The sequence below is a fragment of the Eretmochelys imbricata genome, chromosome 10 (genome assembly GCF_965152235.1).
Source record: "Eretmochelys imbricata isolate rEreImb1 chromosome 10, rEreImb1.hap1, whole genome shotgun sequence".
NCBI lineage: Eukaryota > Metazoa > Chordata > Testudines > Cheloniidae > Eretmochelys > Eretmochelys imbricata.
In genome coordinates, this window is record NC_135581.1 from 7824616 (window position 1) to 7849676 (window position 25061).

General features: G+C 47.0%; 1 protein-coding gene across 8 annotated transcripts in view; it reads left to right on the forward strand.

The window, feature by feature from the left end:
• Positions 1 to 25061, forward strand: part of PEMT (phosphatidylethanolamine N-methyltransferase) — a 91073-nt gene that overhangs the window by 42212 nt on the left and 23800 nt on the right. For all 8 annotated transcript variants that reach the window (XM_077827800.1, XM_077827803.1, XM_077827805.1 and 5 more), the window contains one exon: positions 17718 to 17863. In XM_077827800.1, coding sequence (XP_077683926.1) covers positions 17718 to 17863 — 146 coding nt within the window. The remainder of the gene's footprint in view (positions 1 to 17717; positions 17864 to 25061) is intronic.

The following is a 25061-nucleotide window of genomic DNA, read 5'->3' on the forward strand; positions in this document are numbered from 1 at the left end:
TTGTATTACTATTTCATGAACTGGATGCTGGCCAAAGGTGCTGGACTGTTGGTGTTTGGAGAGTAAAGTCTTGCAGGGGCAGAACAGGTGTGGCATAGCCATTGCCTGGACAAGGTTTTCCCATGCTGCCCTGGGAAGACCTTCATTCTCCCTGCTCCAGACAAACGTGGGTCTTTCTGTGGAGACTCCCAACAAAGGTGCTTCTGGCTCTGTGATCTGGATGCCTGTCGACTAGGCGCTGCTGGCTGAGATCGCCAACTTATTTCACATGAGTCACCACATATAGCCCTTAGGTTGTATCAGCTTTGGGGGACCAGCAGCCTGGGCTAGATTTGAAATGGCAGAATTGGGGATATGATACCAGCTGGGTCCTAGTGTCCCCAGAGTGTGTGTGTGTGGGGAGGAGTTTCTCTCCTGCACAGTGTTGGGTCCAAGGGGATGTTGCGGGGAGAGGTGGCCCAATTTTATCCCCTCCCCTCCCAGTGGAGCTGCATAAAAAGGCAATGCAACGGAAAATTGAGCCCACAAAGTTTACATCACGGTCTTAGTGGCTCTGTGTGTATTTAAATCTGAAGTTGTTTCTTATAGTACATCTGCTACTGCAGCTGACTGAACAGACCCAGATACATGGAGTATGTGCTGGTGCAATGCTTCCTTTCCTACTAGGATTGTTGAGGCATTTTTAGCTCCCTCTATTTCTCAGCTGCCTCCAATTAAAAGATTTCATAACCTAATCACATGGAATCTGAATGCTGAAATATTTCAACAAATGTGCCTATGATTGAAATGCTTAACTGGAGAAACATAAGGATTTTGTGAGAGCTTAGATGCCTAATGGGAAACAATAACCCACCCATGCTAGACCAAAAGGAATAATTTCATACCATGTTAGATGATGATAATTTGGGAGGTGTGTCCATGGACCAGGCATTTAGCAATATGGAGCTTTTTGCCTTTCGCTCACTGGTTGGAATAGAGCCCAAGTTACGAACAAGTGCTTACGTGAAGTGGTGTTGAGACGGAGCAGTGGATTGAGTGTCAGGAGAGCTGTACGCTTTCCCAAACCTTGCCACTGACACGCTGTTTCATCCTTGACAGGTTGCTTAACTTCTCAATGTATCCATCTGTTTTTTTAAAAAAAGAAACCCAATCCCCAAAATAAAACACCGGCTCTCTGGGGCGGGGGCTTTCTTGATGTTCGAAAAACACATGGTGCACTTTGCATGCTTCAGCGGTGTAAAGAATAATTCACCCTTGGGTCCTTGGCAGGTTATGCACAGAGCCGTCCCTGGGGTATGGCGAATCTGGGCGACCGCCCCAGGCCCCACACTTGGGAGGGGGCTGCGCTTTGAAAAAATCATGAGGAAGCGGGTGGGGAGGTGGGAGGGGAGTGAAAGGGTGGGCGGGGCAGGTGAGGAAGAGCCCCCCGTACCAGAACCTCCCCCTCCCCCCAGCACCTCCTGCCCTCTGGTGGGCCCTGCCGATCAGCGCCTGCCTCTCAGCGCCTACCACCTGCTGCAGATCAAATATTTCGCGGCATCAGAAGGCAGTGCCAGGGAGGGGAGAGGAACGGGGGCACAGCCTGCTTTGGGGAGGGGAAGGAACTGGGCAGGGGAGGAAGAGGCGGGAAGAAGCAGGGCAGAGAGGGGCCTTGGGGGAAGGGGTGGAGTGGGGGGGAGCCCCCTGGCAGATTAAAAACTCTGCACCTATGTCCCGGGCCCTGCCACCGCCTAGGGACACCCCTGGGTATGCAGCACCTTTCATCCAACTGCAGAGCGTTAAGTGAGTTGATGGCCTCTCTCTCAGTGGACAAGAGTCCTTGTGGCAAAGATCCCTGGTACAACGGACATTAAGGCTGGGACGTTTGAAGGAACCTATGGGAGTGAAGTGCCCAAATCCCACTGCCGCTTCAGCCTTTGAAAACCTCCCCTCAGCTATTTTAAGTACTTATGTGGTCTCTGTTACCACAGTATTTGAGTACTTTACAACACCCCTGTGAGGTAGGGTGGTGCTGTTATCCCCCTTTTAGCACTGGAACCCGGGTCTGAGACGCCTAGGGCAGCTGATGTTCCCATGTTGCCACCAGGAGGCCGTGTAGAGCCACATCCAAGGAACATCATGGAGATTGGGTGCTGCAGGAAGTACCACCCAAAGGGGCCAGAGCAACAACAGTCTGCGGCCCTCTGAGGGTATGTCTACGCTACAGTTAAACACCCGCGGCTGGCCCGTGTCGGCTGACTCGGGCTTGGGCTATGGGGCAGTGTAGATGTTCAGGCTTGGGCTGAAGTCTGGGCTCTGGGACCTTCACCCCTTATGGGGTCCCAGAGCCTGGGAACCAGCCTGAGTCGGAATGTCTACCGTGCAGTTAAACAGCCCCTTTGCCTGAGCCCCATGAGCTTGAGTCGGCTGACGTGGGCCAGTTGCAGGTGTTTAATTGCAGTGTGACCAAGGTTACTATTTAACCCTGGAGGGTTCCCCAGGAAGTTGTCTGGGCAACCACGCAGACATTCTGGCTTGCTGCAGCTCTCGACCTTGCGTTGTCTTTGCTTTCTGATTTGCTGTCTCTGACCCTGACTTTTGCCTCCTCACTTCAGCCTGATAAATAGTCCTGATCTCTGGTCTCTGACCCTGGTCTTTTGATCCCGGCGTTAGCGGTTACTATGATCCCTGTTCACCTACTGCCTCATGGCCATTCTTGATTCGGTGACATCAGCCTAGCAGTGACCACTAGGCCAGACTGCCTATGCCCCAGTCCTATACACCCATTTTACTGATGGGAAACTGAGGCACAGTGAGATTAAGCAAATTGCCCAAGGGCACAGCAGGGAACTGAACCCATGTCTCCAAATCTGCAGCTAGCCCTTTAACCATTGGGTCATCCTTTCTCTCTGGTAATGGCACCTGAAAAGTCAAAGAGTGGCATGGGGAATGAGAGACCCTCTCGCTCTGAGAGTTGATCCCTCTAAGTTAGGACTGAGGTGCACTGGAAAGGCAGGATGATTAGGGAAGCTCACACTGTTGTGGTCTGTCTTGTCCCTGTTGCATGTCTAGAGGATATCCATCTAGCTCTAGCATCTTTCACCAATGGGTTGGGGTGCGTATATGGAGGGTAAGTTTTGAATTCTGTATTGAAAACAAACAGGGGAAAGCAGAATCGCTTTGTGTTTAGTTACTAGAATCAAATGATCTCTGTTAGCAGCCTTTAAGCATCATGTTTTCTTGTTCTGCTCTCTCTTAAGGTTATTTACCCTAACTGACTAACTGTACAGCTGCTGCTGTAGGCATTTTTTTAATCTTCAGGACCAGAAGAAACAAATCTGTGCATACTCATTAAAAGTTAGAGTATTTCCTGTGTAGAAGAGCAGGGATTACCTGTGCATTTAGCAAGCAGGCTGTTTAAACTCTTATCTGAGATCTGCCTTGATAATACCTATGTTAGCTAATGATATAGAATAGATGAGACACTGTACATTATGGTAATATGTCCTTAAATGTTAGTTCACTGAAGGTAACACACAGATTCTTACAGACTTCCCCCTTGCCGCATTTTGTCTAGGAGTTGATAGGCTAGAGTCACTCTAGCTGCACTGCAGTAATTAAAGATGGGTCTGAACTAAATTCCCAGATCCAATTATGCCAGGGTCAGAGCTAATGGATTGTTAGTACTTCAGATAATTTCCATGGCATAAAAATATGAGTGGAATTCGTATATGGATTTGACAGATTTTGCTTCTTAGAAATGACACTGCCCGCTGCCCCCCACTCTCCTGTATTCCTCAAGGCCACCGCATGTTGCTGAAACTCGTGTAGGGAAGCTCGTAATTAGTTTAGACCATAATTGAATTTAAGGCAATAAAAAGGGTCTTGTGTGTCTTCAGCTTATGTATTCCGGAGAGAAGTCTGTTTGGATTTCACAGGGGAACGGTCTCACCAACCAGTTTCACAGCTGAGCTGGTTGCTGGCTTTCTGGGATACAGCACAAAGCCTTCTATCTGGTTTTTGACACATACAACAGCCAGTTCACAGGTGGAGTACTCCACATTTTCAGAGGCTGTGCCAGCTACTACTAAACTAGTTGGCATGGCTTGACCATTGGCATGCACAGCCCTGGTAGAGCTCCCTTTGTGGACACTCCCCAGGCTGTTGTTCGGATCCCCTATGCTAGAACAGCATGGTCCTAACCTTCCCTTAGACTGCAGCACTGTTTTTCCCCTGGCTTCTCTGGCACAGGCCTTCTGTCTGTTACCCCTTCAAGGAAATTGGGTTCCACAGGGAAATTGGGTTCCTGCTCTAGGCCCCCCGGCAGGCCCATTGAGAGAAATTTGAGGCCATAGTACCTCATGTTCACAGGGCCTCCCCTCCCATTTCACTGTATTTACACAGACATTACAGACCTGGTTGGGAGCCTGAACTCGGGGGTTTTAACCACTGCCTTTAGTTGGTACCAGAGTAGGTTCAAAAGGTGCTCTAGTCCAAACATATGCCTCTGCCAGGTAATCTTGAATGGAGAGAGCTATGGTGTCAGAATGGTGGTGATACGTGTGGATGAGTTTTGTTAAGAGCCATCACCTCTCCAAAATGAGCCTGCTTTCAGTATTGCAAGGCCCCTAGTGTAAATGCTGACCTTTGTTTGTTTGCTCAAGATTTGATAAGTTATGATGGCTTTCAATCCTCATTTCTGGCCCCTGCACTTCCATAAAGACATCAGCAGGCTCAAAAGACTACAGAGCACAGATGGCAAAAGAGCAACCAACATGTAACGTGAAAACCATAAGCAGTGCCCCGTTGCCTAATGGAGATGCTGTAATCTCAACGGCTGATTATGTCAGGAAAGTGAGTGCAAAACACTGTCTTGCTGTTCCATTCTCTGTTCCTTCCTTTTCTTTTTCTGAGTCATGTCTGCTTCAGTGTGGCAGAGCCAATCTAACTAGTAAAGAGCAAGCTGTGCTTCATGCATTAAATAAGTTACTGGGCAGGTTCCTAGTTCAGAATCTTTGGGGATGCACGGTGGTTAGTGAAGCAAAAAAGAGAACATCTTGTGGTTTGGGTTTTTTTGGTGGTGGTTTCAGATGCCAGCTTGAGACTGTAATGCTGGCCATTTAAAAAACAAATCCATTGAATGTCTTATGTGGGCAAGTGGTATCTGTGAGCAAGAATGAACTGTGGACTCCACCAGGTGTTAATTTTTTCAATAGCTGCATTTTGTTATTTTAACTGCAGTTGCAAAAGACTCTCTCAAAGTCATGGGGAGGGAACAGAGCATCCCTGGAGAAAGCACAAGAGGTTAAAATAAAGTTTTGCAGCGTGTTAGCTTTTCCTCCAGTCGTGGAAATAAATCTTGCTGCACTGGACAGAGAGGACAGTGAAAAGCAACGACAGCCTTGTGTGTCTTCAGTGTAGTTGGAAATGAATATCTTGGGTCTAACTATATTTTGCACCTTAGACAGAGGTGCTTCCTATTTGGAACCTTCTTTATCAAACTCAGCTCATTTCTTGGAAATGGCTCCAGAATGGCCTCTGACCAAGGGAACTGTTTAGCAAACTGCGTAGGAGAATTAATTGCTTTTGTGCAATTGTTACTGCTGTTAGATTAAAATTCTCCGTGATCAAAGTTCTTTGTTCTCGCAGGGCCTCTCTTACCTGTAAAAACCTTTTCTGATCTTCTGTTTGGCCGCCCCAGAGGTTTGCGACATTTATCCTAAGAGTGCCTGACTTGACGAGCCTTTATTCTCCCCTTAATTTATGTCCAAAATGACTCTCCAATGCATTAGCCTAATTGTTAGTATCTTTCCCCTGTGTGGACTCAATATAGTCTCCCTCCAGTGCTGTCACCTGATCCCTCTAGTTTCTCTTTTTGCTGTGCTTTCTGAATATGTATGCTAAAGTCCCAGTTACTTTCCTCTCTCTCTTGGTTTCTATGTCTTGCCCCCTCACCATGGTATCTGAACACCTCCCAAAGTTATGAAGTGAACGTTCACACCTAAAGAGAGAGACTTCTTCGGCTATCAGAGGCTGGATTTTGGTTGTTTTTGTTATGATTTTATTTTTAGATGGAGTGTTATGGTGTGTGGGCTGGGCAAAGTAAGTGGGGTTTACATTTTGCTCTGCTGGCACTAAGGTTCCTGGCCATCCTGGTGTCTTCTGGGAAGGAGTTCCAGATCTGTGAGCCAATCGCTGAGCTCTGTCTCCTGCACGCTGAAGTTTCTCACCTAAACTTGACAATTCCAGGAGAATGAAGCCATCCCAATGGGATCTTGCCAACCCCTGCCATGTCTTTCAGGCAGGACAGCGGGATTGCATAACTGACCATCTCAAATGCTGCTGAGAGGTCTAGCAATGAGCATTGGATGCCTGTGGCCAGAGGAGAAATCCCGTGCCAGCTCAGCTCCATGCCCTGGGCTGATCAGGAGAAGTCCAGGATATTGGCCGTGTCCAGATGGAGCTGGAGGTGAGCCTTGGTGAGCTGCTCAATTAGCTCGCTCAGGAATAGGAGGTTAGACACTAGGAGAGGATGGTTGCAGTGGGTGATCGTTTCTTAAGCACGGGTTGGATTGTAAGGGGGATGGTATATCTTCCTCCTCAAAGGGGACACTGACCGTCTCGGTAGGCAGGTGCCCCAGCTGCTCTCTGCTCTCTCATTGCCCAAGAAGGGCATGGAAGGGAGGCCTCTCTTTTCCTGAGCTGCTTTTAGGACTTCCTGTTGTGAGTGGGCTGAATTCAAAGAGATGTGTTATTGGGCCGACGTCTCATACGCGGTTCCTGCTTTCCTGAGATGCCGTCTCCAATGCAGGTGATTTTCTCTGAAAAGTCGGATGATAATTTGTCATCGCTGGAAGTGCTGATGATTCATGATCCACACTGGGTGTGAATGAATAACCTAGGGGTGAATCAGATGATCTAACATAGGGCCCTGTGGTATCATTTAAACGGACACTGTCAACTTGAATTTCTTTTAAATGGGCTACTTTTTGAAAATGCATGTCCCTTTTAAAGAGTGTTGGGCAGGAGTATTTAAAATTCCTCTTACAAACACATTTGATAAGGCTTTCTCTCCTCCCCTGCTGCCGTTGCTGGTAAAATACAGTCTTGCAGGGTTTGGGGGAACCGTATCCATGAGCACTGCATGTACCTCCTAGAGCAGGACATGAGAGAGTGATGTCTGCCACAGTTCAGGGTATCTGCACCTGTATTCCCTCTTCGTGGTCCCTCAAAGGCACCCACTTAAGGTTTCTTTCTCCCAGCCATAGGCGCCGACTCCGTGTCAGAGAAAAATTAGCAGGTGCTTAGCACCCACTGGCAGCCAAGCTCCCCTCACCAGCGCCTCCCATCCGCTGGCAGCCCGTGCCGATCAACTCCTTCCCCCTCCCTCCCCGCGCCTCCTGCACGCTGTGGAACAGCTGTTCAGTGGCGTGCAGGAGGTGCTGGGAGGGAGGGGGAGGAGCGGGGATAGAGTGAGCTCAGGGGAGGAGTGGGAAGAGGCAGGGCGGGGGTGGGGCCTTGGGGGAAGGAGTGGAGTGGAGGTGGGACCTGGGGTTGAGTGGGGGTTGAGTCCCGTCCCATCCCCCTCCCCGGGGAAAATTTAGAAGTTGGCGCCTCTGCTTCCAGCCATCACCTCTCTTGGGTGGAGACTCTCATCTCTCTCCTTTCTGACTGTGGGGGTTTAAGGCTGCCTGGCTCCCTGGATTACACTGCGGGATTCCCAGCAAGCCAGACTACCTAACAACCAGCGTCTGGGCTTTGCTTTCTCTCTGAGCGCTATGAACAGTGTATCGCCAGCAGTTACAAGTTACCCCACAGCCCATTCTAAGCCAGCATCTTTGTTCTTAAGGTAAAAGCATCACAGAGAAAACATTATTATTATTATTATTATTTTTTAAGTTCCTAGCTGCATGGTACATGCTTACCAGAGGTGTCTTATGGAACTTGAGGAAGCCAGAATTTTTCCAATCCTTTGGCATGGGTTGGGACAACTCTTTAACTGGAGGTCCTGTCCATTGGCTGGATCAGGAAAAAGGCCCTGAGTCGATTTAAATACAGTCCTTTTATGCTGAAAGCCCTCTCTTTGGCCGCTGGTCTCCAGAAAGCCCAGTTTGAACCAGCCTATGCAAGTCTTCCCAGGGTGAGGTACCTCTCGGGAGGCATTTACAACCTGTGTGATTCACCTTAATCACCCCCCACTGTTTTGAGTTCCTGGAGGAGCTAAACGCAACCCTTTTCCCCGCTGTCGCTGTGTACAATCCCTGGCCCACAGTGATACATAAGCCATTCATAACCTTAATACAGTATCTTTGGGGAATATATTGTATGCGGGTTGCAATATCCGTCCCAAATTTGTTGTGCTAGGGCATGAGATAGGAAGTGCACCTGACCATCAGCAAAACAGAGAAGCTGTCCATATGCACAGTGCTGTCAAACAAGGGGAGCAAACCTAACGAAAAGATTTCTGAGTAGCAGCCGTGTTAGTCTGTATCCGCAAAAAGAACAGGAGTACTTGTGGCACCTTAGAGACTAACAAATTTATTAGAGCATAAGCTTTTGTGGGCTACAGCCCACTTCATCGGATGCATAGAATGGAACATATAGTAAGAAGATGTGTGTGTATATATATATATATACACATACATACAGATAAGTTGGAAGTTACCATACAAACTGTGAGAGACTAATTAGTTAATTGTAGTGATAATCAAGATGGCCCATTTAGACAGTGGACAAGAAGGTGTGAGGATACTTGCTTAAGGAAATAGATTCAATCTGTGTAATGACCCAGCCACTCCCAGTATCTATTCAAACCCAAGTTAATGGTATCTAGTTTGCATATTAATTCAAGCTCAGCAGTTTCTCGTTGGAGTCTGTTTTTGAAGCTTTTCTGTTGCAGAATTGCTACCCTTAAATCTTTTACTGAGTGGCCAGAGAGGCTGAAGTGTTTTCCTACCGGTTTTTGAATGTTATGATTCCTGATGTCAGATTTGTGTCCATTTATTCTTTTGCGTAGAGACTGTCCGGTTTAGCCAATGTACATGGCAGAGGGGCATTGCTCGCATATGAAGGCACATATCACATTGGTAGATGTGCAGTTGAATGAGCCCCTGATGGCGTGGCTTGATTATCACTAGAAAAGTTTTTTTTTCTCCTGCTGATAATAGCTCATCTTAACTAATTAGCCTCTCACAGTTCGTATGGTAACTTCCAACTTATCTGTATGTGTGTGTGTATGTAATATATATATTACAATCTTACTATATGTTCCATTCTATGCATCCGATAAAGTGAGCTGTAGCTCACGAAAGCTTATGCTCAAATAAATTTGTGAGTCTCTAAGGAGCCACAAGTCCTCCTGTTCTTTTTCTAACAAAAAGAGATGCCTTCTTCTTCTTTTTTTTTTTTTTTTTTTTTTTGAGGGTTCCTTGTAGATATGAATGGGATTGTGGGCTGTGATTGTCAACATACTGACCTAAATGACATTCAGGCAGGTGCAGTTAGAAAGGTTAAGTGGTTATCAGGGAGAAGAAGCTGTGAAGAAAATGATGGGGAAAAGGAGTTGTTGATGGTAAAGGCAGGAAGAAACCATCTGCTATTCGCAAAAAGAAAAGGAGGACTTGTGGCACCTTAGAGACTAACCAATTTATTTGAGCATAAGCTTTCGTGAGCTACAGCTCACTTCATCGGATGCATTCAGTGGAAACTGCAGAAGACATTATATACACAGAGACCATGAAACAATACCTCCTCCATGGTCTCTGTGTATATAATGTCTTCTGCAGTTTCCACTGAATGCATCCAATGAAGTGAGCTGTAGCTCACAAAAGCTTATGCTCAGATAAATTGGTTAGTCTCTAAGGTGCCACAAGTCCTCCTTTTCTTTTTGCAAATACAGACTAACACGGCTGCTACTCTGACATCTGCTTTTGTGACGCTGCTGGTTGCAGCATTCGCTGCTAGTGAATTATTGGATCTTCTACCACAATCAGCCCCCGTTGACTGAGAGGTGCGCTCGCTGCCAGTCTAATTATTCCTCTGTAGTAGGACTGCTCTGTGAATAGCAGACTCGCTGCCAGCATCATTACAGCCGCTTCCATATTTGCTGCACCTGAAATCTCTGCCAGGGAAGAAATGCTTGCATAATTCTCACTGTGATCTCCGTAAATAACCTCCCACCTCTACCTCGACTTTCCAGTTATTAAAAATCTTGCTCAGTCGTGCAGAGACATCCTCTGGCGATGCTCTCTGCCTTCCTATTTCCAGGTCTTTCATGACCATTATTAGCTCTCTGTTTTGAGAGGGTGGCTAAAATTTGTGGGGCGGATAGCAGGGAGCGCTCATTCTCACAGCAGCAACCCAACCTTCTTGACCAGGCCCTGGAGATCTTCCGAAGGAAGGTGCTTGCACAGGGCTATTACTGCAGCTCCACGGGGTCAGACCTGAAGCTAGCGTGGGAGATTCAACTAATGCAGATTTCAGTGCCCAGTTAGCTGGTGGAGATTCACACACCCGGAGCATCAGGTTGCAGTTCTGCTCTGGAGACTGTACAGGCTTCCAGATCGTTTCTGAGTGCAGTTCAAGGAGCTGGCCTGATCAACCAGGAGTGCTGAGCCCTTTTGAAAAATCAGCTCACTGATTTCACTAGCCTAAATATGGATTTAGGAGCCTAGCTTCAGGCTTCTATTCTTGACAATCTTGTTGTTTTTTCCCTCTGTACCTGGTTGGATTCCCTTCTGCAACCTGTAGGAGAGACCTTCCTTTCCCTTAAGCCCAAACAAGCTTTATTCTTGCTTTCGGTGTCTTTATACCCCTGTTAGGGCACAAGTTTGAAAATCATTCCCATCTTTATGGGCTTTATTCTCTGCAATTTCACACCTCATTCGTTAGTTTATTTCTAGTCCAAAGTTAGCGTTGAATGCATAGCAACAGAGCTGTAGCTCACGAAAGCTTATGCTCAAATAAATTTGTTAGTCTCTAAGGTGCCACAAGTCCTCCTGTTCTTTTTGCGGATACAGACTAACACAGCTGCTACTCTGAAACCTGTCAATAAGCTTCTCTCTCTTACGGGAACAGGTGGGGAGATCAGGGCCTGTTACCTTGGGTTCTTAATTTAAAACCCCGCATCCATCCCAACTTACAGAAATGTGTTGTGCAACACTATTTCTTTGGACTCTGTGCAGCCTCTCCAGACTGAAGCTTATTGGAGAGTGCCTTAAGGTTTATAGAATCACAGACTTTAAAGTCAGAAGGGACCATCATGACCATCTGGTCTGACCACCTGCACATTGCAGCCACAGAACCTCGCCCACCCACTCCTGTACTAGACCCCCTAACCTATGGCTGAGTTACTGAAGCCCTCAAATCATGGTTTAAGGAGGTAAAGTTACAGAGTATCCACCTTTTAAACTAGTTTAAAACTGCAAGTGACCCGTGCCCCATGCTGCAGAGGAAGGTGTAAAACCCCCAGGGTCTCTGCCAATCTACCCCAGGGGGGAAATTTCTTCCTGACCCCAAATTCTTTTTTCTGTTTATTGAAGCAGTCAAATAATCCTTCTCTAGCATATCTGCCTATGTGACAGCCACCAGCTTGGCTGACACATCAGGGATTGAACTAGAACTAAAAGGAGGAGCTGCTGTAGCCTGAGCTGATGAGCCAATGCTCGTTAGCTGTGGCTATAACAGACTCCTATCCTGTGCTGATCAGGCGCTGGGGGGCGGGGCTGTAACACACACTCATCAGTTGGTTGCACATGTTGCTTTCATTTGTAAGGACATCTGTGGGCTAGGGAAGGGGTTCCTGAAACCTTTCCCACCATGGTGACCACATCTTCTGCGACTGACTCATGGACACCTCACCTCCCACTTGCAATTGTGCAACCTGACAATGATCAAGCCATGGGCAGTCTTGCCTAATGGTTGGAGCAAGCGTCGGGCCTCTGAGTTAGAGCTGAATTCAAGGGTCAGTCCTGAAGTGGAGCCAAGGGTCGGAGCTGGGAATCAGAAGCCAGGACAGAGGTGGGGGCTGGTGCTGGTGCTGGGACGGGACTTATAAACCAGGATGCTAACCTTGCAGCCAGTCAGGTGCGGCAATTAATCAGGCAGTTCAGATCAGTGCTGCTGTGCCTATTAGTTGCCTAGCAGCGGAGTTAGCAGGGAAGTAGGCCAATAGCTGGTCCTAGTTGGCCAGACCCCTGATACAATCCACCTCCTCTCCCCACCTGCAGCAATTCTTTGTATGGAAAAATTAATATTGGGGAAGTATTTAATGTCTCAGTCTTGGCTTTTGGAAATGCAATCTGACAGGTGGAAACAAGAAGAAGCCGGAACCAGGAGACCTGCCAGCACTTTGTACACCCCCAGTGAGTGCATCACTGCTCCACGGACTACTAGCTTGCTATCCACTGGGACAGTCCAGACAGTCTCTTGTATTAGGCTGCACCGAGTGTGCTCTGATCTACAAGCAGGCTGCAGCTGGCAGAGCCCAGGATGGATCTTCTTGGGGGCTGAGGCAGGGCATTCTTTATGGAGGCCCCTTAGCTGTGTGCTACCCTTCTGCCAGCGGTCGAGTCACCTGAGACCTCAGCACTTCCAGAGTGCAATGCAAAACTCATCTCTGTACACAGACCTTCCCTTGATAAGAGTTGCTGAAAAGTGGCCCAGGGATGCAAATTCCTCTCCCGTGCCATTCAAGCAGCACCACAGAACATGGTCTTCCATCAAAAAGCAGTAGTGACTTCTTAATCTTTCTGATCGGTCAGGTGCTTGGATCCCACAGTGATCCGTGCTTTAGAAATGCATACAGTAGATAGGTAGACGGCCGTTAGATCAGTGGATCTGGGCCTCCATGCATGTGTTTTGGGATCCCCTTTGATGGTGGTCCACCCTCCTTCCCTGCCCTGATGGCACGAAACAGAGGGAAGTTCTCTGGTCGTGGGGTTTACAGCAAGAAGGGTCATTAGGTTTGAAAGCCATTGCAAATAGGAACCTTATGTGGACACAGCGTGGAATTAATTGTCTCCTCCTCGTAACAGATTACATGGCGCTTTGGTAGGACACAGGGCTGGTACAGTACAGATGACCTGTCCAAGACAAATGGTGCAAGGAGCATGACAAGACCTATGTTAAAAGGGTCGTTTTAATGATACACCTACTATGTTTTTCATTCAGATTAAGGGCAGTTGGCTGGTGCCTTACTCACACAACAAGGGTACCGTCCAGTGCAATAAAGATTGTCTTGCAGCTGCCAACGCCATGTTATAAATGCAAAAATGATTAGAGTTGTTGAAGACTGTGTGTCGATTGTCATGGCACAAGTTAATAAATGCTTAAAAGGTTTATTTACCAATTCTGAAAAGTCCTGTAGTCATCATGTATAATGCAAATACAGGTTCTGTGCAGGAAGATATAAAACTTTACTACAGGGGAAGACAGTCCATTATCTCAGTGCAAACATGTCCCTCTTAGCTGTAAGCTAAACACCAGGGGACCAAGCAGACATGCTGATTAGAGGAACTGATGTTTGCATGAGTGTCCACGCATGAAAAGAATGGTTGAGATCATTTGGAGATAACGGTAAGGGAGGCGAAGACCCTGCCAAAACAAACCACATCACGTGCTGGCTGTGGCTGGAAAGGCCTGAGATCTGATTCTCAGTTACCTCATCCTCGTGCTTTAAGGCACCTTTGTGCTCCTTGTACTCTGGGGCCATGCAGGGGGTCCCCAGTGTAAGTTAGAGCAGACTTGTGGTTGCTGTAACATAAGGTTTAGGAAGCAGAGAATAGCCTTAGTGCCGTGTGCTCTAGCCATGCTTCTGCTATGCTCCCAATGCACCTTTTATGCTGGGGACTGGGAGTAAGACATGCAGAGCCTTGACACTAGCTCTGCACTGGCCAGAGAAGCCCCCTGCACAGAGAGTATCCTTGTGGGGGTCTTTCCTGCCCACTTTGAGACCTCTTTGCCTGCCAGAGCAGTGTAGACAGGCCCTAGCACAGCGAAGGGGAAGGCCCTTAAAGCTGTGCAAAGACATTAGCGACCTAATCTGCAAACATCTGCATGACTGAAGAGTCCTGAAGCATCCCTAGAGGATTGCTTTAATAGACTGTGTATTGCTTTGCTTAAGCAAACGTGATTTTATTTTGAGGCGAGCAGCATCTGAGCCCGAGCCAGCAAAATGACAAGAGGTTGCTCTTTGCTATGGGCAGTGTCCCTTTCTTGCTGTCATCCTCCTTGTTTCACTCTGAGGTTTGTGCAGATCATTTAAAAATAACTGGCCACACCTGCCTACCCTAACCTGCTTTGACCCAGCTGCCCCTGGGGCCATGATCAGCCTGCTCAGCCATATCCTAGTGCTGTTGAAGTCAGTGGCAGTTTTTGCATTGCCTTTGGTAGGAGCAGTTCTTGGATCTATGCACACAAATATTCCACCAGGGTTGTAAGTGGAAAGAGGTGCTGGATATAATGTTTTCTGTCAGGCCTATTTCCTTTATATGCCATGGGCAAAATATTTGATCTGGCAGATGAAAAACCTGGTTGAGATGTTCTGTTTGATGTAACTTGCTGACGTCCTCTTGCTAATACTGCTCCTTCCGGCTTGTCAGATAATTGCAACCAGAGAGTTTTGGAGTGACCTTGAGCTGGGCGGAACAGCAGGAAGTAGATGAAAGCAGCAGAAGACGGAAGAGATGATAAGATGCAATATGTGACCGTACAAGTGTTTGCCTGTAATGTTAGAAGATGCCCACATGACCACTTTGTGTGTTCCATCTGCAGCAGTATACCTGATTCTTTTGCATAGGAGAGTAGATCTGAATCCTAATTCAGGGCTCTTTAAATCACAGCATGATAGTAAATGGGCACCTTGCCTCCCTCTTTCCCCTTAACACAAATGTATAATTAGGGGGCCACATACCCTCAGACTCCCCATATAGCAGTATGTCTACACTACAAAGTTAGGTCTATTTTATAGAAGTCGATTTTTAGAAACTGATTTTATACAGTCGATTGTGTATGTCCACACTAAACGTATTAAGTCGGCAGAGTGCATCCTCACTACCGTGGCTAGCATCAACTTACAGAGCGGTGCACTGTGGGTAGCTATCCCACAGTTTCCGCAGTCTCCGCTGCCCATTGGAATTCTGGGTTAAGCTCCCAATATCTGATGGGGCAAAAACATTGTCGCGGGTGGTTTTGGGTACATGTCGTCAGGCCCCCCTCCCTTCCTCCATGAAAGCAACAGCAGACAATTGTTTTGTGCCTTTTTTCCTGGGTTACCTGTGCAGACGCCATACCACGGCAAGCATGGAGCCCGCTCAGCCCACCGTACGTCTCCTGGGCGCTGCTGGCAGATGCGGTACTGCACTGCTACACAGCAGCAGCTCCCTGCTTTTGTGGCAGACAGTGCAGTAGGACTGATAGCCATCGTAGATCTCCTGGGTGCTCCTGGCAGACCTCGGTGAGGTCAATCAGGGCACCTGGACAAACATGGCTATTCTCCTCTTAGAGCACCAAATGGGAGCCAGAGACTCCAGGTCATTTTTTTCTTTAAGTTTTGTCTCATGGAGATTCAGTCCTGCCTGGAATATCATGCAAACTGGAGGCTTCTGCCTCAGGCTGCTCTCCCAGCCGACAGCACCGCGCGGTCGCACCTACTCCAGCCTACCCCTTGCTCCCAGGGCTCATGAAGCCTGGACCAGTAGTAAGGAGCCGTTCAACTACAGGCTGAGCAAGTGCAGAATGGCGGTAGAATGTGCCTTTGGATGTTTAAAAGCTCGCTGGCGCTGTTTGCTGATTAGGTCAGACCTCAGCACAGGCAACATTCCCATTGTTATTGCTGCTTGCTGTGTGGTCCATAATATCTGTGAGAGTAAGGGGGAGACGTGTATGGCGGGGTGGGAGGTTGAGGCAAATCGCCTGGTGTCCGATTTTGAGCAGCCAGACACCAAAGCGATTAGAAGAGCACAGCAAGGTGTGCTGCGCATCAGAGAGGCTTTGAAAACCAGTTTCATGACTGGCCAGGCTTCAGTGTGACAGTTGTGTGCGTTTCTCCTTGATGCAAACCTGCCCCCTTTGTTGATTTTAATTCCCTCTAAGCCAACCACCCTGCCCCCTTCGAAATAAAGTAACTATTGTTTTGAAACCATGCATTCTTTTTTAATTTTTTTTTTAAAAAGAGATAACGGACAAGGTAGCCTGGGTTGGGTGGGGGAGGAGGATAGGACAAGGCCACATTGCTTATTGTAGCCACACTAAAAATCAAACTGTTTGAATGACAGCCTTCTGTTGCTTGGGCCATCCTCTGGAGTGGAGTGGCTGAGTGCCAGGAGCCTCCTCCTGCTGCGTTCTTGGGCGTCTGGGTGAGGAGGCTATGGAACATGGGGAGGAGGGTAAGCGGTTGTACAGTGGATGCAGCGGGAGTCTGTGCTCTTGTTGGCTTTCCTGCAGCTCCAACAGACGCTTCATCATGTCCGTTTGCTCCCCCAACAGACGCTTCATCATGTCAGTTTGCTCCCCCATTAGCCTCAGCATCGCCTCTTGCCTCCGCTCTTCGCGCTCACTTAATTCTTTCCTGGCCTCTGCCACTGAATGCCTCCATGCATTAAGCTGTGCCCTATCAGTGCGGGAGGACTGCATGAGCTTGGAAAACATGTCATCGCGAGTGCAGTTTTTTTCGCCTTCTAATCTGCGATAACCTCAGGGACAAAGATGATAGGGGGAGCTTAGAAACATTCTGTACTCTATGATTCTGGGGGGACTGCACGGTCACCTGTGCTGCTGAGTTCGCCACACTGACCAAACAGGAAATTTAAATTCAAAAGTTCCCAGGGCTTTCCCTGTGTACCTGGCTAGTGCATCCGAGTTCAAAGTGCTGTCCAGAGCAGTCACAATGGAGCACTCTGGGTTAGCTCCTGGAGGCCAATACCGTTGATTTGCATCCACACTACCCCAAATTCGACTCAGCAAGGTTGATTTTAGCGCTACTCCCCTCGTTGGGGAGGAGTACAGAAGTTGATTTTAAGAGCCCTTTAGGTTGACGGAACGGGGTTTTTAAGTTTTTAAGTCAATAGGGCCATAAGTATTTTACTCGGTAATAAGTCAATAGAGGATTGGGCTCTAAATGTTAAAGTCAACATGTAATTGTAAACCTGGGCTTGCTTGAAGTTATTGTAGACTACATGTATCAAGTATATTCTGGGAAGAATTTCCCCACTTTTTTCACCAGTCCAGACCCACCCTCCCTCCCTCTTGAATTTCTAATCTCACGTTCCAGCTGTGAACCATTCCTGGGTATGTGTCTAACTCTGCAAAATGTTTTGTTGAGGACATACAGGGAAGGATGGACAAGATAACCCTGCAGGTCTTTCACAGCTCTTAATTCTTGTGTAAGTCCTGCCTTCCCATCAGGCTTTACAGCCCAAAGCAATAAATGTGATTTTTCCCCAGAAGCTCACGGGCGTGGGACAAAATGCTTTTAAGCACGCTACTATTTTTAGCCCTGTGTTGGGTTCCAAGTAAAAATGACTGTCAACCACTGCTCATAAAACTCTGGCATTTGGCTTTTCTCAGGAAGTAATCAGCATGTCCGATGAGCTGTATTCAGAGCTTAGCTCCAGATGGGAAAAAAAGAGTCTTTCTACCAAATTTCTTTTCCATGTTCTATTCCCTACAGATGCCAGGAAAGCTGTTAAAGAGATGCTGCAACTAAAGGTCTCCCTTTTATTTCCCCCCCCCCCCCACAGCTTCACGGAAGCCATGAGGAGCCAGCCGAAGCTGGAAGGTCTGGATTGCCTTTCTGTCTACTGCGCAGGCTTGGCTGTTCTGGGAATAGGGTTCTTGTTTGTCATCTCCAGTTTTTTAGCACTGGGATTCATCGGGACATTTTTGGGTAAGGCTGCCATTGGGCACTCCTGGTGCAGTTTTCACAAACAGTGTCTACACTATGAACTAGGGGTGTTGTTCCCTGCGTGCCAACTCCAAAGTATCCTGAACCCTCTAGGTAGGTAGTTGGCAGGGCTAAGCCGGTCTCCCGCTGCCTGTACGACTGCAGGTCCACTGCTGTTTATATTCATGCTAGCTCTCATTGAGCTACTGTGGGTCTGGGAGTTGAAAACCCCACCCCTAAATTGTGGTGTAGATGTAGCCACAGAAAGTGGTCCTAGGGGCATCTAGCCTATATTTTTCAAAGGTGATTAGATACTTTGGATGGCTCGGTGGTTTGGTTTTTGGGTTTTTTGGTTGTCCAGCTTGAGATGCCATGAAGGGACAGGTGATTCTGAAATTCAGGCTCCTTTCACGTGCCTCAACTGAGAAGCACGCCACCCAAAACTACTTGCTACCTTGGCTATCTGACCCAGGGAGAGCAGACAGGAGACCAGTTTTTAAGATCTTGGGTAAAATTTTCAAATGTGCAGAAAGAAACTAAGTCCCACTGACTTCCAAAGAGACTTCGGTTCCTAAGTGTCCTGATGAAGTGTCTGGGGAAAAAAAGGGGACGTAGGTGCCTAAGTGACTTAGTCATTTTGAAAAATGTTACCAACCCCTCCCCCCCCATCAGAAGTGGGGAGGTAAAGATCATTCCCGATTTGCAAAGGGGGAAGCCGGGGCACAGAGAGATGTATTGACTTGCCTGAGGTCTTGCAAATAGGAATAGAATCCAGGGCTCCAGAATGCACAGTCTGGCCACTAGTCAGTGCTTCCTCATTCCTTAATAGATTGTACTCCATGTTTGTTGCTCACCCAGCACTCACTGGCTTCCCACCGGCATTTGTCTGACAGCCGCCTTGTGAATAGCTCCTCCGTCACAATTTCCTCTTCCAGTTGGTGGGAACCTGATTGGCTCCTGATATCTAGAGCCTTGAAACCAGAGAGCCAGAGTCCTGGGGGTCTTATTTCCCCTCCTCCCTGTATCCTGGCGCTGTGTAAATATGGTTATTGGGTCAGGAAATATGAGCCCATTAATAGTTTGCAGTGTTGTTGTAACCGTGTCGGTTCCAGGATATTAGAGAGACATGGTGTGTGAGGGAATATCTTTTATTGGACCAACTTCAGTTGGTGAGAGAGCCAAGCTTTTGAACTTACACGGAGCTCTTCTTCAGGTCCCTAGATGAACAGGACTCTGAAGAAGAGATATTATTACCTCCCCCATTGTGTCTCTCTAAAACCCATAGTACTCAGCCAGCAGGTGTCACTCTAGAATGAAAATGGGTTTAATACTCCCCACATTTAGCCAGGTCTCAAATTAGTTCCATCAAACCTGAGCCATGGCTGACTCAACAGATCCTCTGGACTTGAATTTCTACTGAAAAATAAACAAATAGGAGTCAGATTCAGCAGAAATGCAAAGAGTGACTCTGTTCTGCTCAGCTCTGGGAAGAGTACTCTCTCTGCATGGCTCCCGCTTAGACCATTTCTTCTGTGTGTAAAAGAGTAGGGAAGAAGGAAGATCTTGGATTTATTAACATTAGTGGCTAGCCTAGATCAAATATTGCATATTCACCTCTTCCCTCAGAAGCTCCCTCTGTCGTGAAGTTGGATTATAGCTGAGATTCCATGGTTTAGAGGCTATCACGGCTCAGCAGGGGAAAAAAATCCCACTCCCCTAATTGTGCAGAATAAGATTTCTAGGCTTGGTGTAACGCTCTCCTGACCTGGATGAGACCGTAAGCCCTTTGCCTAGCCACGACTATGGAGGGAACGTCGCTTGTGCTGGTGACCTCAGATGGACAAAGCTGAGAAATCCAAGGAGAAGAATTAACGGTCGTGCAAGGGGAGAATTGGGTAGGGATGAGCAGTGCCGCTGAAACAGAGCATCCCAGAAGGGAAATGGACTTGAATCTGGTTTATGTGGGGCCCTGGGCTCGCCCCGCTGCTCCTCAGACGTCCTTGTCAACTGCTGGAAATGGCCCACCTGGATTATCACTACAAAAGGTTTTTCCCCCACCCCCGCTCTCCTGCTGGTAATAGCTCACCTTACCTGATCGCTCTGGTTACAGTGTGTATGGTAACTCCCATTGTTTCATGTTCTCTGTGTATATAAATCTCCCCCCTGTATTTTCCACTGCAGGCATTCCATGAAGTGAGCTGTAGCTCACGAAAGCTCGTGCTCAAATAAATTGGTTCATCTCTAAAGTGCCCCAAGTCCTCCTGTTCTCTCTGCAGTAGAGTTACTGATATGTGCCACGAACTTGAACTTTACTGCAGACCCAGCTATTGCAAGTGCAGCGCTGGAGCCCTGCTGTTCTCTTTTGAGACTCACAGACTTTAGGGACCATCATGATCAGCTAGTCTGCACATCGCAGGCCACAGAACCGATCCACCCACTCCTGTTATAGACCCCTAGCCTCTGGCTGAGTTACTGAAGTCCTCAAATCATGATTTAAGGACTTCAAGTTACAGAGAATCCACCATTTACACTCGTTTAAACCCACCAGTGACCTTTGCTCCCATACTGCAGAGGAAGGCAAAAACCCCCCAGAGTCTCTGCCAGTCTGACCCAGGGGAAAATTCCTTCCCTACTCAAAATATGGCACTCCAGGACAGCAAGGAAATATTTTTCCTCTCAATTATGGAGCTCTCTTTTGAGTGTGCATTTTTAATTGTTCCTTGTAACTCTGGGCACCTGTATCTTTGAGAGAGAAGCAGGGTGAATTCTCTAGTACTGTTGGGATCTACATTTTGCTTTGGGTAAGGAAGGCTGTGTTTGATCAGCAGGAATGAGGTCATTGCATTACATCCGAGGGAGAGGGAAGCTTTGGTATAACCTGAAACACCCAACAGCCTCGAAAACGTATGGGAATAGGATTCAACCCTTCAGCAAAATCAAGGTCCCTTTTGTCTTCTGTTACAATGATGGGGGCCATATAAGTATCTGGCTAGGCAGATTAAATAATACGTTTAAATTGCTTAGAAAGGGCTAAACTGTGGGAGCCTATGGATGACAATGAGTCACTCTTCCTAAACAAGTTTTTCTGTGCCACTCAATTTTCCACCCAGCAGTGTTGGATCAAGGCTCCATTTTGCGGCTGTTGAGCTTGTTCATTTCGGTTCATGCAGCTTCATTTTCTTTGTCGCCCGCAAAATAATGCTTCTCAGCGGTCACTGGGGCCAGCTCACCAGCATTTCCTTTCCTCATTGTGCCTTCACAATTGGAGCAATTTGCAGAGCTATAAACACTTGCTGGAATTCTAGTTTAATGTTCTCTTCCAGTGCGGCTTGCCCTATTTTCTGACATGCATAGTGGTGGACAGTTGTCTTAAATGAGGTAATGGGGTTTTTTGCATGCGGGAAGGAGTGTATTTTTCAGTCCCTCTGTCTCCCATCTATGCATTATTCCTTCCAGCAAGGAAAGCATTGACCGTGGTTACAAGTAAACCCAGCCTGACCAAACGCTGTCAGTTGGGTTACATTGAAACTTATTAGTCTCTGCAGAGAAGCTGTGGTGGTGGGGCTTTATAGCCAGCTAACGCAGAGGTGGTTTCCAGAGGAGGCTGTAGAAAGCCTGACATATATACATTAAACTGCTCCTGAACCACAGAGATACAAAATAACCCCTACAGAGTGGATGGGCACCTTGAATTCTTTCCTACAAACATAGGAGCTGAAAGCCCCAACCAAGACTGCAGATCCCAACCTCCCACTTCCTGAGAAAGGGCTGCTCCCTATTTTGGAGGCTTCCTTGAGTCTCAAGTGGGGCCCAAGGCTTGTGCGGACGCTCAGCATAGGGGTAAATTTCACCCTCAAAGAAAGAGACGCTCCAGTGGACAGTCCACCAGAGGTTTCAGGGCTTGGAGAGCCAGAGTTCCCTAGTGGTTAGAGAGCTGGACTGGGACTCAGGAGACTGACCTGGGTTCTAGTCCCAGCTTGGCCAGTGGCCAAGTTTGGGTGGTCTTGGAGAAGTCACTTCTGTATCGTAGTTTCCCCACCTGTAACATGGTGCCTACCTCCTTTATAATGTGCTTTGATCTCTCCTGAAGAAAAGTGCTTTATAAGAGCTAGGGTTATTTATTGTTATGTAAAGCTTCTCCACTCCCCGTTGTCTAGATATCTTACCAGATCTGTCCCTGAGATGACCAGGGCATTGGCATTGTTCCAGCTGAAAATGCCACGAGAAGTTCAGTCTGAGATTGGGAAAAGGTTCAGTCAAGTTCTTTGTCAATCCAGATCGGTGCCCCCAGGCCTCGTAATCTCTACCATCCTATTATTGTTCATTAAAGGGAGAAACCTGGAGTGAAACCTGAGATCTGAGCCCCATTGAACATTGGCACAGCCCTAGCAGAAGGCTTCCTATGGACTTGGAGGCAATGCAACTGATTTCCAGCTTGGGGAGATATAATTTTATTAGAGATTTTAGAAATGACATTTACCTAGAACCTGGGAAGTATCTGAGCTAGAGATCAGTCGAGCCACACATTCAGCCCCTAAACACCCCACAGTCTGAGTCTAAATTTCTGGGGTTTAAATATAGCTCATTAGCAAGACCCAGGGCCATTTACAAAATTGAGATCCATAAGAATGGCCATACTGGGTCAGATCAATGGTCCATCTAGCCCAGTATCCTGTTTTCTGACAGTGGCCAATGCCAGGTGTCCCAGAGGGAATGAACAGAACAGGTAATCATCAAATAATCCATCCCCTGTCACCCATTCCCAGCTTCTGACAAACAAGAGGCTAGGGACACCACCCCTCCCCATCCTGGCTAATAGCCATCGGTGGACCTATCCTCCAGGAACTTATCGAGTTCTATTTTTAACCCTGTTATAATCTTGGCCTTCACAACATCCTCTGGCAAGCAGTTCCACAAGTTGACTGTGTTGTGTGAAAAAATACTTCCTTTTGTTTGTTTTAAACCTGCTGTCTATTAATGTCATTTGGTTCATTAATTTCATTTGCCATCCAGGTTAATCTTTCCCATATATATCTTTTGGGGAAAAAATATATATGGGAAATATATATATATATTATATACGTTTGGGATAGAAGATTTTAGCCCCTGAGCCCCCTTTTGTGAAGTGTAGCTGGGCTGACTGAGGACAGTATTTTGTCAGGAAAGGCTATTTTGGGCTGCAGAGATTGCTACATCGCTGATATTGACTAAAAGCTTCTTAGCTGAAATGGTCCATTCAGTGTTCTTGGGTTTGTTTTTCATTTCTGCACAGTGCACATTCTATCTTTGGTTTGTTACTTGTTTCAAGGGTTGGCAAATGCTCTCTCTTCCCATTATCAGCACTGCCATTGATTTAGCCTCCATACTCAGACTTCATCTCCATTGTGATTTGTCCCTGCCAAAGATAAAACACATCCGTGCAGCAAAAGCATTTACCTTCTCCAGAAGCTCCCAGTAAAAGCAGCGTGGCATTGCCAGAAGCTTTCTTTGCCTTTGCCTTCCTCTGTATGAGGTATTCAGCTGTAGATCAGAGGCTTTTCTCCACAAAACTTCAAGCCTCTTGCAGTAAGAATTAGTTTGAAAGCAGGGCAATGGAATTGATTTGCTGTGGCTCGGTGACAAATAACATGCTTTGCTTAGCAGAGTTGTGCAAGGGATGGACATATGTTGTTGGCTCCATTAATAGAAGCCCAAATGTACTTTAATAGTCAACAGTAAACAAATGTATTGCAGGAGCAAATAGATGCGAGTGCCAGTGTTGACTGAGAGAGAGATCCCTGATTCAAGGCACGTTCACAGAGCTAGGATGTCTAGTTCCCCTTATTTGTATGTGTGGGTATTTGCAGGCAATTTATTACTTATCTGTACTATGATAGTGCCTAGAGGTCCCATCTGTGATCACGGCCCCATTGTGCTAGGCGCTGTACGTACACATAGTAAGACAGCCCTTGCTGTCTGACCAGACAAAGACGGATATAATTTTGCAGGCCCTAAAAGGAGGTAGGTTTAGAAAAGAGATGACTAAGGGGGGAATATGACAGCGGTCTAGACAGTCATGAATGGTGTGGAGAAAGTGATTAGGGAAGTGTTATTTACCCCTTCACATAACACAAGAACCAGGGGTCACCTGATGAAATTAATAGGCAGCAGGTTTAAAATAAACAAAGGGAAGTACTTTATACAATGCACAGTCAACCTGTGGAACTCATTGCCAGGCGATGTTGTGAAGGCCAAAAGTATAACCGGGTTCAAAAAAGAATTAGATAAATTCCTGGAGAATAGGTCCATCAACGGCTATTAGCCAACGTAGTCAGGGACACAATCCCATGTTCTGGGTGTCCCTAAATCTCCAATGTCCAGATGCTGGGACTAGATGACCGGATAGATCACTTGATAATTGCCCTGTTCTGTTCATTCCCTCTGAAGTCTCTATCACTAGCCACTGTGAGAGACAGGATATTGGGCTACCTGGACCATTGGTCTGATCCAGTATGGCCATTCTTATGTTCTTATATTTTAAAAGCCACACGTGTGGTATTTTTTGCTGCAGGATGTCAGCATTCAGGCTGGCCAAAATGAATGCCAGTTTGTTTTTCCTAGGACTTGCTTTTGAAGAAAGGTATTCAAGATGATTTAGTGTAGTGTTCCTTTTGTTTTTTAACTGTGAAGATTTAGGTCAGAGATCCCACTGAGTAGTGGTGATGGCCTGAGGAATGTTAATAACAGGCTCCACAAACTCACGGGGCTGCTGCGTTTGTGTTTGTTTGGAACAGGGATTCGCAAATTATGCAGCATTTGACTCCCTGGAGATCTATGCACTGAAGCCCCAACAAGGCATAACTCCACCGATAAGCCAATGCCAGCAAGATAGGTGCATTTTTTTGCCGTTGAGCCTTGGAGGAGCTAGCATTGTGCAATGAATGGAGGCATTGACAGACAAACACAAAGACAGGAGGGTAAAAAAATATTTGGCACATGGATACACCCTGAAGAAGGTGCAGGAATTGGCTGTGAGACTGAGTCCGTGGTGCATATGTAGCAGGACATACGGTGTCAGTGGTATTTGTGGTGAAGCCTGGAGCATTTCAATACAGTCTATAGAAGTGACTCAGAAGAAGATTGCCAAGCAACTAAGAGAACAGCTCAAATGTATAACATTTGTACCAGGCAATTATTACACTTAGTCGCATATAGCCAAAGC